The 14,709-nt window shown below is 34.9% G+C and overlaps 1 protein-coding gene and 1 non-coding gene across 6 annotated transcripts in view; one reads left to right on the forward strand and one right to left on the reverse strand.

The window, feature by feature from the left end:
• Hipk3 (homeodomain interacting protein kinase 3) overlaps nucleotides 1-14,709 on the forward strand; it is an 88,106-nt gene that overhangs the window by 28,072 nt on the left and 45,325 nt on the right. For all 5 annotated transcript variants that reach the window (XM_076847022.1, XM_076847025.1, XM_076847024.1 and 2 more), the window contains exon 2: nucleotides 1,469-2,564. In XM_076847022.1, the coding sequence (XP_076703137.1) occupies nucleotides 1,471-2,564 (1,094 nt within the window). In that variant the 5' untranslated portion in view covers nucleotides 1,469-1,470. The remainder of the gene's footprint in view (nucleotides 1-1,468; nucleotides 2,565-14,709) is intronic.
• LOC143393170 (U6 spliceosomal RNA) lies at nucleotides 6,325-6,431 on the reverse strand. Its single transcript, XR_013090490.1, has one exon. It is a non-coding gene; the product is annotated as a U6 spliceosomal RNA (small nuclear RNA).

The raw sequence follows: 14,709 nt of genomic DNA on the forward strand, positions 1-14,709 counted from the left end.
TTCTTACTTCATGGTTTCAAGATGGCTCTCCAGTTATCATAACTTCTGACCACTGCATTCAAAAGGAAAGAAAAATGACCTCTTTCATACTTCTTGAAGACGGTAGTGTATCCGTGTTTCAAGATTTATTCAACCAGTGCATTCTTGATGGATATTTTGGTTATTTACAATATTGGATTACAGTGAACATTATGAATATATAATTTGCTTGAATTTATAGATCAGAAGATAAGTCCATTTGGAATTTTGTTGAATATTGCCTAATTGCATTTTTATCGTCTAATACATATTGTGTGCTAGACCAAGTAGTGGATGGTGGATTGAATATCTATATAATAATAAGGTTATCTTAGTTTGTGGTCCTGAGGATCTGTTGTTGAGTGTGTGTGTTTTGAGTTAATATATACAGGCCAGCAGTTGATGGATCGATTTCATATTATATAAATTATAAGTTGGCAAAATAAAGTCATATGGAAGAAAATCTTATATGTCAGTAAAATGTTTTTCATAATATGTGTTAAATTGGAATCAAATATTATTTATGATATCATTATGTACTTCATGGTTTAGTTAGAATGTTTGGTATTTTACCCTCATTTACCTTAATCCCTTTTTGGATGCAGGGATAAAATAAATATAGTATCATTTAGTCTTTGGGAACTTTGGAATGGCTTTAAGTAACCTCTTTTTCAAATATAAGTGAACTAATGACTATTATTTGGAGGAAGTTTAAAGAAATACCCATCCATGTAATAAAAGACAAATTGAGAAGAGAGGCAACATGTGGGTAACAGAGTACAAAGTCATTAAGTTGTCTTTGTAGTATAATGACACTTTAGATCAAAGGATAATATACTTAGCATATAGAATGTAAGATCACCTGTTCAGGAAATGGGCGTCTTTTTTAGTTAAAAATCCCTGCCAAGATATGTTTTAAAATGATGCATAGTTTTTTATCTCTGAGGCAGTTCTTGAGCTTTAGGTTTAATGACTATGCCTATAAACTTATATTTTTGTAATGAATATTTTATATCCTTGTCATTGGTTCTTGAATTTTAATTGGTGACAGAATGCATTACTTTGGTCACATGTGTACAGTTTAGGGGTCTATACTTTTCTTTTTTGGGAAAAATGGTCGGTACCCTTTCTATGAATTATCTTGGCCATTATGTCTACTCAGTGTTTCTTGAGTAAATAACAGTACTTAAATCTTTGTGTAATAAGCTCTTTTGTGTAATACGTTAAATAACTGAAGTGTTAATTAACTAACATGGAGATATTAAGGATCTTTATATTTTTCAAGGGGAAAAATTCTTAATGGAATTTTATAATAATGATTTTAAAAACAAGTTATGGATTTGACAAGGGAAAGTTTTCTTCCTGAGATTTAAAATTGAAAAAAAAAAAAAACAAAACGAAAAAAACCCAAAATACGTTGTAGTTAAAGTTTACTTTTCTTCTTTTGTAGGTATGGCCTCACAAGTCTTGGTCTACCCACCATATGTTTATCAAACTCAGTCAAGTGCCTTTTGTAGTGTGAAGAAACTCAAGGTAGAGCCAAGCAGTTGTGTTTTCCAGGAAAGAAGCTATCCACGGACCTATGTGAATGGTAGAAACTTTGGAAATTCTCATCCTCCCACAAAGGGTAGTGCTTTTCAGTCAAAGATACCATTTAATAGACCCCGAGGACAGAACTTTTCATTGCAGACTAGTGTTGTTTTAAAAAATACTGCAGGTGCTACAAAGGTTATAGCAGCTCAAGCTCAGCAAGCTCGAGCAGAGGCACCTCAGATTGGGGCGTGGCGAAACAGGTTACATTTCCTAGAAGGCCCCCAGCGATGTGGATTGAAGCGCAAGAGTGAGGAGTTGGATAATCACAGCAGCGCAATGCAGATTGTCGATGAATTGTCCATACTTCCTGCAATGTTGCAAACCAACATGGGAAATCCGGTGACAGTTGTGACAACAACCACAGGATCAAAACAGAATTGTACCACTGGAGAAGGTGACTATCAATTAGTACAGCATGAAGTCTTATGCTCCATGAAAAATACGTATGAAGTCCTTGATTTTCTTGGCCGAGGCACTTTTGGCCAGGTAGTTAAATGCTGGAAAAGAGGGACAAATGAAATTGTAGCAATTAAAATTTTGAAGAATCACCCTTCTTATGCACGTCAAGGTCAAATAGAAGTGAGCATATTAGCAAGGCTCAGTACTGAAAATGCTGATGAATATAACTTTGTAAGAGCTTATGAATGCTTTCAGCACCGTAACCATACTTGCTTAGTCTTTGAGATGCTGGAACAAAATTTGTATGACTTTCTGAAACAAAATAAATTCAGTCCTCTGCCACTAAAAGTGATTCGGCCCATTCTTCAACAAGTGGCCACTGCACTGAAAAAATTGAAAAGTCTTGGTTTAATTCATGCTGACCTCAAACCAGAGAATATTATGTTGGTGGATCCTGTTCGGCAGCCATACAAGGTTAAAGTAATAGACTTTGGGTCAGCCAGTCATGTTTCAAAGACTGTTTGTTCAACCTATCTACAATCTCGGTACTACAGGTAGGTGACAATGTTGAATTTCTGCTAAGTGAAGTTTTTGAATGTATTTGGAAGGAAATCAAAACAAGATTAGTTAAGGTTTGAGGTTTTAAAGATAACTGAAAAATTGAGACATAAAATCTGTTAAGGAGAATAGAAAAATCTCTATGAGTTCCATGCTCAAGATATATGGCTATTTTCATTATAGCCAGAAATGATATGCGATTAATGATGATCAAATAGAAGTCTTTAAATGTTAAAGTAATTTTTGTATCTATCTTTGGATATTTCAGCCTTGAGAATAGTTTAAAGCTATAACCACATGTAACTGAACATTTAGAAAAATTAAAAGAATTCAAATAGTTATTCTGATTAATGATTTTAAGATTAGAATACTCTTCCATGGCTATCTTGAATTTTTTTTCTACATATATGCTATGAGTCATGCTATTTTGGTGGTGGTGCCATTGGGGGGAAATTTGAAGAAGAAAACAATTTCCATGTAAATATTAACAAAGGCTCCAATGTCATGAATAATGTAACACTAGCTTGAGGTAAAATAGTCCAAGGGGCTAAGAGTTACCAGGATTCAGAATGCCAAGAATTCCTTCATGAGTGTGAAAATGTTTTTTAATTCATAGTTTCATGTTTTGAGAATAAGTTATTTTCATTTGGCCTAAACATATTTATGGTCTTGGTGTGCTCTAGAGCCCTATGATCCCCAGTACAACGGGGCAGATATAGAAGCAATATTGGCCATTCAAAAGTTACTACATAAACAAACACGAAGCTTATTTTGGCCCAACAAGGGGTATTTTCTGGTATTGCACCTGCCTTTATACTCTTTCTGATTACCTTGATTAGCCTCCTTGCAGGTATATGCTTTACTACCCAGGGCAGAGTAAAGAAATTAATTAGCTGCTACAAAAGTAAACTCTAATGTCCTTCTGTCAGTAGTTTATCATTTAACTTAGTGACAATTAAGTTTATTAAAATATGTATTAGGAATTAGCAATATAGCCTCGTCTGTAGTTAGTATTTTCTGTATTATGTGTTTTTTAGTATTAGAGTGCTAGACATCATTCTTAAAACTTTTTAGGTAGTTTAAAAGGTAATTCACTGTTGTGACATTGTAACCCTCATTTAATTTCACGTGATTAGATTTGCTTGATCTATGATGCTCCTGGTAATTTGTTTTCAACTTAATAAGACATAAGATTAACTTTTAGTTTTTTTTTCTGGAAAAATTATCATAAGTCATATTTAATAGCATGAAATTAGTGCTTTCTTTTTTTTCCCTTTCCCTTTGTCACTATGGAGTGTGTCTTAAGAGCTTTTAGCAGTAAACTAGCATGTTATATAAACTCCAGCTGCTTGAGTCCTATATTTAGTTCACTTGTTAGTAAATGACTTCACTTTATTTGGGTCCTACTTTGTTCTCCATGTCAGATTTAATGCCGTTATACCTAGTGTGTTTTTCTGTGTTTGAAATCTTTTGATGAGAGTTTAAAAAAAACCCTAATTTATTTTTTATACTTGAGAATGTCTGTTGGTTTGTTAGATGTTTCAAGAGAGTAAAGAAAATCCTTTAAAAAGCAAAAAGCTAAATATTTTATGATACCAGTTTCTAGCATTAGGACTTTGCACAACTATTAGCGTCTGTGTTGAGGATGAAAAAAAGCTATGAATAATTGCTAAGTACAATTAGCCGTTTCTAATTTATGTTTATATATAAATTTCAGTTAAATTATTTACCAAACTTTGAGAAGCTAGACAATAGCTATTCTACACTACAGGTCCTATGTTTATAATTTTAAAAAAAGTAAGGTTTGTATTTGTAAACAAAGACTAGTGCTAACATTTTGGTTGATGTTGCTCAGTTGAAAAATTGAAAATAAACTTTACTTGAGATCTGAGAGTTTTCTATTAAGGTAGATTGGTGAAAATGTGTGGTCCTTAATAGGATTGTTTTGATGTCTTATGTAATTTTGTGTGGAAATGGAGAATAACTATTACTTTCTTTAAATATTTGCTTGCACTATGTTTGGAATCTTGCCATTTCTCTCGTAGCTTATGACTAAGTTACTTACAAATCTTATTGGATAATAAGCAAGAGTGTCTTATACTTGATTTTTCACTAGAGCCTTTTGGTTATACATAGTAGTTGAGTTCACTTTTTATCAAAAAGACATTGTAATTTTAAATGAAAACAGGAAATGTGTCAAATATTTCCAAGCTAAGCATGTTAGAAACATACATGCTCTGATTTCCAAGGTAAATGATTTGTGTTTAAGCACACAGGATGTGTTATTCTATTTCTTTGAACTGTGCAACACAAATGTAGTAGGGATATCTTAAAATAGACAGGGGACAGTGGCCAGAAATTGTTGACTACTATAGATGGTGAGGCTGTCTAGCTCTTGCAGTGATAGAAGCCAGAAGTACATGCTAAGGGCATTGATTTGCTCAAGGTCAGCATGTTCTAAATTCAGCTGCTTGAGCATGGTTTCTGTCAAGAACACATAGGCTCTTGAATACATAAAAGGTTTTAGCAGCAGAAGGTGGTGTATTTATGAGGTGTGGTGGCAATATTCAGGTCATGAATTTCTTTCTTTTTTAAATATAGAATTTTAGCCTGTGGTTCTGAGTCATTTCAGAGCACAGAGACAAGAAAGTGGGCTATAAAGGAACCTGTGTGGCAGTTAGATTCTATGCTACATTACAAATTTAGCATTAATTGCTAATTGAATGAAAAAGTGCTTCTGGGGATTGGGGTATATAAATCAGTGGTACAGTGCTTGCCTAGCATGGGCAAGGCCCTGGATTTGATCCCCTGCACTTCAGGGGAGAAATAAAAAACAAAAAAACTTTCTATTATAATAGTTACAAAAAGGTATGGAGTGGTAAAAACATTAATTTATCTTGCCAGTTCTTATTTAGGACATACCCATTTCTCATTTTTTTTTTAGACCCTAGTGTGTCAAAGACAAAGTTCCTGTAACAAAATTAAGGTACATAGAAAGACCCATAAAACAATATTTTATGTAGGGTACTTTATAGTAGAATACAATGTATGCATACTTCTTCATGTTTTCAAAGTGCTTTCCCTTAAATTTCTTAGCTTTACTTCTAACTTCTCATCTTTATAAGTTAAATATTTTAAAAAGCTTTATCCTTAAAATCATAATTATAACATATTACATGCACAAATTAATAAATTTCATTATGACTTTTTTTTGTCATGCTGGGGATTGAATCCAGGGCTTTGTGCATGAAAGGAAAGCACTCTACCAACTGAGCTATATCCCTAGCCCCATACATTTTCATACATGCATGTATTGTGCTTTGGTAAACAGCTTTTTAAGTTTTTAAAATTTATTGTACATGATAGTAGAATGTTTTTGACGTGTGTGTGTGTGTGTGTGTGTGTGTGTGTGTGTGTATGGAGTATATTTCCCAATCTTATGGTTGTACATGACGTAGAATTTCACTGGTCATGTAATCGTATATACACACAGGATAGTAACGTCTGATTCATTCTACTACAGTCTTCTGATATGGAACAGTTCCTTGTATTTCTTCGCCTTTGTGACCCTGACACTTCTAGAGTGCTGGTCATTTATTTTGTAGATTATTTCTCAATTTGGGTTGTCTGTTTCTCATGATTAGATTGAGACTGTGCTTTTTGGGCTAGATCTCATAAAAGTGATGTTTGGTTGGCATAAATCCCAACATAAACAGAGCCAGTCTACATTAAGTTATGTGATGGTGTCAATTAAAAAAAAATATGAAATGCTTTATGAATTTGCATGTCATCTTTGCACAGGAGCCATACTAATCTTTTCTATATTGTTCAAATTTTAGTACACATGCTGCAGATGGCAGCATACTTTTGTTGGAGAATGGTTATTTAGAAAACAAGATCTAGATGCTAATGCCAAGTATGCTTGTAGTATTAGGGTATGACTGCATTTTCAGCCCCTTTGAGTTGTAAAGCTAGAAAATGCATGTGTGTTTGTTGATGTATGTATGTATTTATTTATCTGTATATTAAAACCATGAATTCATGTTTGATATGTCCAAATCTGATACCTCAGAATTCATTCTGTCTTTCTTCGTTTTGCATAATCTCATCTCTGACACTGAGAAGCAGGCTCTCATTATCCACAATGTTTTTTGTTCAATTCTAGAATACATTTAAAGTAGTTTGGAGTTGTTCACCCTTCTTATTTACTATCCAAGTATAACATTTATAATTATTTTATTCTTTGGTGTTAGATTTGGAGTATGAAGTCAAAATACTGTGTTCCGAAATTGCTCAGCATAGCTTCTTTCTAAATGTCCTCTCTACTACCTTCATTCCCATGTTATTTATTTGAAATACAGTTAGGTCCATTTGTTTCTGGTTGAATACCATTTTGAGTCCCTTTGTGTCCTTGTTGGTGGTTGATTCATCAATAACATGGTTCTAAAAAATCACAACTATACAAAAAGTTTGTCCCTACTCTCCCCATCCCTTCCACTTTATTCCCATCCAGCTGTTTTGATAACCATTACATTATGACTTTGTGTGTGTGTGTGTGTGTGTGTGTGTGTGTGTGTGTTTTGGTACAAATAAGCAGACAAATGTATTATTTTTAAAAATTCTTTTTCTTTCAAGAAAGATAATGTATTATAGATACATGTTTACACTTGACTATACTTAACCATGTTTGCTGGAAGTTATTTCATGTCAGTTGATAGAGCTCATTCTAATTCTATTTTTTACTTCTGAATAGTACTTTTTATGTAGATTATGATATTTATATGTATGTATTGATATATGTAGATATGATATTTATTTAGCCACTTTCCTAACATCGACTTAGTTTTTTTGCAATTGCAAACAATGTGCAAGAATAAGTTTTTGTATAAATGTACTTTTTCCCCTTCTCTTTCTTTTGGATAGTAGCTAGTCTAATAGATGTGAATTGTTATGTTGTTGTGGTTTTGGTTTGCATTTTCCTGATCATAGTGAGGTTGAGCATCTTTTTATAAGCTTGTGGGCCACTTGAATATCATCTTTGGAGAAAAGTCTTTTGCCCATTTTTTAAACAGGTTATTTGATTTTTTTTTTGTTGTTGTTGGTGTTTTGTTGAAGTTCCTTATGTATTCTGAATAGGAACTCCTTATCAGATACAGGATTTGTAAATATTTTCTGTTCCATAGGTTGCCTTTATAGTCTTTAAAAGGTTTTTTTTTTTTCAAATGTGACTTTTACAATTTGTCACAGTCCCATTTTTAAAAAATAAATATTTATTTTTTAGTTATAGGTGCACACAATATATTTATTTTATTTTTATGTGGAGCTAAGGATCAAATCCAGTGTCTCATGCATGCTAGGTGAGTGCTCTACCACTGAGCCATAACTCCGGTCCCAATATAGTCCCATTTTTCTATTTATGCTTTTGTTTCTTCTGCTTTTGATGTCTCATAAAAGAAATAATTGCTAAGCCCAGTGTTATGAATCTTTCTATCTTTAGTTTTTTCTGTTGCTTTAAAAATTTTTTTTATACTTTATTTATTTTTTAATGTGGTGCTGAGGATCTCACTCAGTGCCTCACTGGACTAGGCAAGCACTCCACCACTGAGCTACAGCCCCAGTGCCAGTTTTTTTTTTTTTTTTTTTTTTTAAATATGGTGTGAGATAAGGCTCCAGCTTTATTCTTTCACCTCTGAATATGCCATTTTCAAAACACCATCTGAAAAAAACTGTCCTTTCCCCATTGAGTAGTCTTGGCACACTTATCAAAGATTATTTATCCATATATGCAATGATTTATTTCTGGTTTCTTTATTCTTTTGATCTATTTGTTTATCTTTATTTTAGTATCATACTGTTCTGATTACTTTAGTTTTATAATATACTTTGAAATTGGGAAGTTTGAGTGCTCCAAAACCTTTCTTTCCTTTTCAAAATTGTTTTGGCCATTCAGGGTTCCTTGATGTTTTCTTTAATATCTTCATCTCCTTCCCCCCTAAAGCTTGATCTTACAGTTAAGAACTTTAATGGTAATACTAGCTTTACTATATGTCAGAATTTAAGAATGTAGATTGACTAATGAATGTGGTCAATAAGTAGTATGTCTATGTTATTATTTATCTTCCCTTTTCAGTTTTTTAGTACAGTTTTTCTCCGAGCTTCCCTTGGCTAATAATACTTTAAAGATGCTTTATGCATGTTTCAAAGGAGGAGCAAGAAACCATCTCTTTCAGCCTTCAAGGTTTATCTTAGATATTATTATCTCCTTGATGAAATCTTTCCTGGCTGCTGTGTCACTGTGCTGGGCTATACCTGTACCTAGAACAGTAGTGTATTTGCATGTGGAATAGGCACACATTGAGCCATAATGGAGTGCTTGTCCTTCCTGTGAATGACTGGAATGTGGACTCACAGATTTTAAAACTGGAAAGAACTTGTGATGTTTTCTAATGTAACTCCCTACTAAGGCATGTATTATTTTTATAGAAACCAACACTATTTGTCCAACCTCACCTTGAACTCTTTTCAGTAATTACAAGTGGCATCCTTCCAAAACTGAGTCCTGCTTCTATCCATGGGTCTGTAAGGTATGTGGGATAAGTATGATAGATCTTTTTTGATGTCAGTTTTATAGGATTTCAATTTTGAAGAAATAAATACTTTTTTTTTGATGAAACATATTATGGAATCAAACAAAAAAACTTCACAGGCCCCCTTATATCTCTAGACCTTTCTAGAGGGATTATGAGCTTAGTCTTCATTTAGTTATTTTTTTTAAGGCTCTTTCAGTGGGAAAGCTTAAGAATTATATTAAGAAACCCATTTTGTTTTCATTGTTTAAAATTTCCTTTTTAGTAGCCATAAAACGAACATATCCCGAGCTTCCTTAACATAAAATAAGCTGGTTAACGTAGATTGAATGTATATATTTTATTTGGGAAAACATAAATGTATCTCATTGAAAAATCTGAAAGTATTATAACCTTGCTTAGAACATTATCTTGAGTTCTTTACCATGAAATATATTTTAGACAAGACCTCTGCAGTTCAGTGCTTAAGGGACTACATCCATAGAAAGAAGGAGAGGCCTCTCAGCGTCACCAGTTGCTGTGTGCGTGCGGAGGAGCAAACTAGCTCACAATAAACACCTCTTTGATGCTTACAACCATCTTGGTCTCTGGTGGTCTTTTGGGGGTCCCGAATTTGAGCATAACATATGGGGACTTGTCCGGAATCCCTCTTATAAGCCTACCCAGATGCCCAGATCGAGAGGTAATGAAAACCGGCCAAAGCACCCATCCCCAGATGACTTTACAACCTGTTCTTTTCCAACCAGACTTCAAACTGAACTGACTTCTAAAAGGGAACTCATGTCCCCCACGTCATCGACCCCTCACATTCTATGTACCCTCTCAGCTCTGAAGCAGCCAGAACGAGCCATCGCCCCTTCTCCTTACAGCAATAAGGTGTTCCTAAAATTAGAGGGTGGAATGAAGCCAGAAATAGATAGTGTACTTAGGTAAATCGAGTCAGGTTGGATCTAGGAGGCCAATTTTGAGTGATTCTGGGAAGCTGAAGACTGTCCCTTGGGGGTTACTGTTTACCAAGATGTAGAGTCTGGCCAAATAGACCCCCAACTGAGGGAGCCATGATTGGTTCCCAAGTTTCCAGATAAAGCGGGGGGGGGGGGGGGGGGGGGATGAAAAACCAGCCTCCACCTCAGAGCAAAGCCTGTCCAAGGAAGGGGGCGTGACCCTTGTCCTTGGAAAGACCCACAGAGTACTCCTAGTACTCCTGCTGAGTTTTTATCTACAAATAACAGGAGAGATCTTCGGAGCCAGGTGTCCCTGACTCAGGCTAGGTGAGGACCCATAGCAACCCCCTAGCAACCACCAATCAGCATGAGACAGGGAAAATAGCTGGGATGCCAGATGACCCCCAAGTAGTTTATGGTGGTTGATAACATGTTGGGAAACCATGTAGTTCAGCACGTACTCCCCTTGTGGCTTAAACCGATCAGTTCAAACGAATCCCCCTCTTGTACTAACCAATCACCCTTATCCAACTTGTTCCCACCAGTGAATGTGCTAATCATGTTTTAGAGTTGTTTTATGATTTTCCTGCTGTGTGTGATGATTTGCTAAGAGATTCTGTGATGTATGTGAAGTCCCTGCCTTCCCCAAAGAGTGTATAAAACTGCTGCAAACCCTGGGCTTGGGGCCTCTCAGCTTCACCAGTTGCTGTGTACACGTGGAGGACCAAGCTAGCTTGCAATAAACACCTCTTTGCAGCTTTAAAAAAAAAAAAAAAAAAAGGAGAAAGAAAAGAATTACCACTGCTCTGCCATGTACTAAATTCTGTCTGTTTGGGAATAGCATTGGAATCAATCTACACATTCTGAGTATTAGATCCTCTAAGGGTTATCTGCAGCTGTTTCAGTTCTAACATTCTAAATCTGTCATTCCTCTGGGCTTGTAGCTTGTAAGTTCCTTCCATTCCTGTTTCCTCCTTACTTTTTTTTTTTTTTTTTTAAATATTGAGAGAGAGAGAGGGAATTTTTTAATATTTAGTTTTTAGTTTTCGGTGGACACAACATCTTTGTTTGTGTGTGGTGCTGAGGATTGAACCTGGGCCACACCTATGCCAGGCGAGCGCTACCGCTTGAGCCACATCCCCAGCCCTCCTCCTTACTTTTTCCATCCTTCTTGAAATGAAATAGCAAATGATGTTTCTCATGTAATCATTTCCCCACATTATAAGTTCGTACTTTATTCTTCCCACTTAATTCCTCTCTGATGATTCTTTATTTCTTTTTCAGTAATGTGAAGGAAAAATAAGATGAATAATAGGATAGAATTGGGGTAGAACTAGCAAACTATGAACTCTGAATTTTAATCCAAATTCTATTACTGGTTGACTTTGAGGCACATACTTAACTTTATATGTTTGTACATTAATGGGTTAAAGTTGGCACTGTTCTCTTGCATTATAGGTGTGATGTTAAGTTATAAGATGGTAAGTAATATATAATGCTCAATAGTACTAGTCCGACATAGGGCAAAAACATTTTTATATTTAGTTTTTTTTTTTTTTTTGTGGTGGTAGGGGTTGAACCCAGGGGTGCAATACAACTGAGCTACATTCTCAGCCTCCCTTTTATTAATTTTTAAATTAAATTTTTGAGACTGAGTGTTCCTAGTCTTCCTAAGCTAGCCTCAAACTTTCCATCTTCCTGCTTTAGTCTTCTAAATCAGTGGGAATGCAAGTGTGCACCATCATGAACCTGACACAAAAAAACACTTTAAAAAAGTTTGGTCATAACAAATTATAACAAATTAATTAATTAATTTTAAAAAACTTGGTCATAAACATAAAGTGATATTAATTCTATACATTATTGCCGCAGTCTGGCTGGGCACAATTCAGGAGCCACTTGTCAAAAGAAACGAACTTTATTTTTAGAACACACACACCACACCACACAGTTCCTCAGGAAAAACCCTCAGAGCCCAACTGCCACCACCAGCTTCCCACAAGTCTCTCAACCTCCCCCACTCCTCCTGCTCTTGAGGCCTATTGGGGTCGCGTGGGCAGAGCCAAAAAAAGTCATCCAGTGAGCAGCTCTGTGGTCTGAAAGGGCCGGGAAACAGCCCCATGAGCATCACTGCAGAGGAGCCAATCAGTTGGCATCTAGAAGTTTGCTTGGGCCGCTGTGAGCCAATTATCAGCTGGCAGCTGGAAGTTTGCTGGGGCCCCTTCGGCTGTGGCTCTCAACACATTATAGCTATAAAATATGTAAATATACTGCCATGTAAACTAGATCGGTCCATCTTTTGTATCAGATTTGAAAGGCCATCTTCTAAAATTGTAAATATATGTTAAATAGCTTAATGAAGACATTTTTATTATCTTCTTTCTTTTTATTTTTTAAAAATTTTAGTTTTTAAATTTTAAAATGTGTTATAATTAGTTATACATGACAGTAGACTGCATTTTGACATACCGTACATAAATGGAGTATAACTTCTCATTCTTCTGGTTGTACATGATGTAGAGTTACACAAGTCGTGTAATCATATATGCACATAGAGTAATAATGTCTGATTCATTCTACTGTCATTCCTACCCCCATGCCTCCTCTCTTCTGTCTAAACCAAAGTACCTCTATTTGATCCCACCCCGCCTTATTATGAATAAGCATCGACATATCAGATAAATCATTTGGCCTTTGGTTCTTTGAGATTGGCTTAATATTCTCAGTTCCATCTGTTGATAGGCAAATGCCATAATTTAATTCTTCTTTAAGGCTGAGTAATATTCCATTGTGTATATATACCATAATTTCTTTATCCATTCATTAGCTATTGTGAATTGAACTATTTATAAATATTGATCTGGCTGTGTCACTGTATTATACTGATTTCAAGTCCTTTGGGTATAAATAAACCTAGGAGTGGAATAACTGGGTCAAATGGTGGTTCCATTCCAAGTTTTCTGAGGAATCTCTACACTGCTTTTCACAGTGGTTGCATCAATTTGCTGTCTCACCAGCAATGCATGAGTGTACCTTTTCCCCCATCCTTATCAGCATTTATTGTTGCTTGTATTCTTGATAATTGCTATTCTGACTTAAGTGAGATGGCCTGTCTAGTTTTGATTTTCACTTCTCTTATTGCTAGAGATGTCGAACATTTTTCATATATTTGTTGATTGTATTTCTTCTTCTGTGAAGTGTTCAGTTCCTTAGCCCATTTATTTATTTATTAAAAAATATTTATTTTTTAGGTGTAGATGGACACAACACAATGCCTTTATTTTTATGTGGTGCTGAGGATCGAACCCAGGTCCCGCCCGTTTTAGGCAAGTGCTATACCATTGAGCCACAATCCCAGCCCCCTTAGCCCATTTATTGATTGGGTTTTTTTTTGTTTTTTTTGTTTTTTTGGTGTGTTTTGAGTTCTTTATATGTCCTGGAGATTAATGCTCTATCCGATGTGCATGTGGTAAAGATTTTCTCCTATTCTGTAGGGAGAATGGCTTATAATTCTATTGAATAAAGCCTTAAATTTCAAAGGTTCTCAGGATTTTCTTTGGGCTATCTAGCCTTTTTAAAAGGTATGTGTAGCTTGTGAATGTACTATGACAATAGAATGTAATGATATCATGGATCAGGTGTCACTCTTGACATCATATACCTCTAAGCATTTGTGCCTATTCCATTTCTGAGTCTTTAGCATCTTCCCAGGAATTCAGCACCCCAAATGTTAATAACAATGGGTGTGCTACCATGGAAGAGTGCCAGTTCAGTGGCCAGTGAATAATTTAGGTATCAGCTGGTGTGGAGAGATTGTATTACTTAGGAGAGAGAATCTAATAGGCACTAAACTTTGATCTTCAAAAGAATAAATATTTCCTTTGTGAGGAAAAACTGAATCACAAAAAAATTTTGTTTCATTTATCTAAAAGCCAATATAGTTAAAAATTATTTGATTTAATATTTTTTTAGATCTAATTTTTTTATTAGTTGCTCATGACAATACAATGATCTTGACATATCATATATTTGAATCAAATGGGGTATAATTTCTCATTTTTCCAAGTGTACATGTTGCAGAATATTAAATTGTGTAAGTAATGGAGGCTGTCAGAAAAAAATCCTTTATTAATAAAGAAGGGTATGAAGTAAAACAGGAATAATTTCTCTTGTATCACGGCTCCATTTTGTAATTTCTCTCTCTCTCCTTTTTTTTTTTTTTCAAGTTCTTGATGGACTTTTATTTATTTACTTATTTATATGTAGTGCTGAGAATCAAACCCTGAGCCTCACATGCTAAGGCAGATGTTCAACTACTGAGGTACAACCCCAGCCTGTCCATTTTGTAATTTTATAAAATGTATTTTATTTAACCAGACTTCTAAAATATAGATTTAATTTTCCAATATTGCCACAGAGAACTTTCTTATTTGACCTTGGATAGTTACGGGGACATTTCCATAGCATATTTTAAAAGGAGAATTGTTAAGTCAAAGGTTGGTGGACAATTTTCCTGATGGACAGTGCCATGCTTCCTTCCAGAAATGTACTATTCCAGTTTATAATCTCATTAATAGCATGTGAAAATGCCCTTCTCATTCTTGTTATCA

This window comes from Callospermophilus lateralis, chromosome 2 (assembly GCF_048772815.1).
Source record: "Callospermophilus lateralis isolate mCalLat2 chromosome 2, mCalLat2.hap1, whole genome shotgun sequence".
Classification (NCBI taxonomy): Eukaryota; Metazoa; Chordata; class Mammalia; order Rodentia; family Sciuridae; genus Callospermophilus; species Callospermophilus lateralis.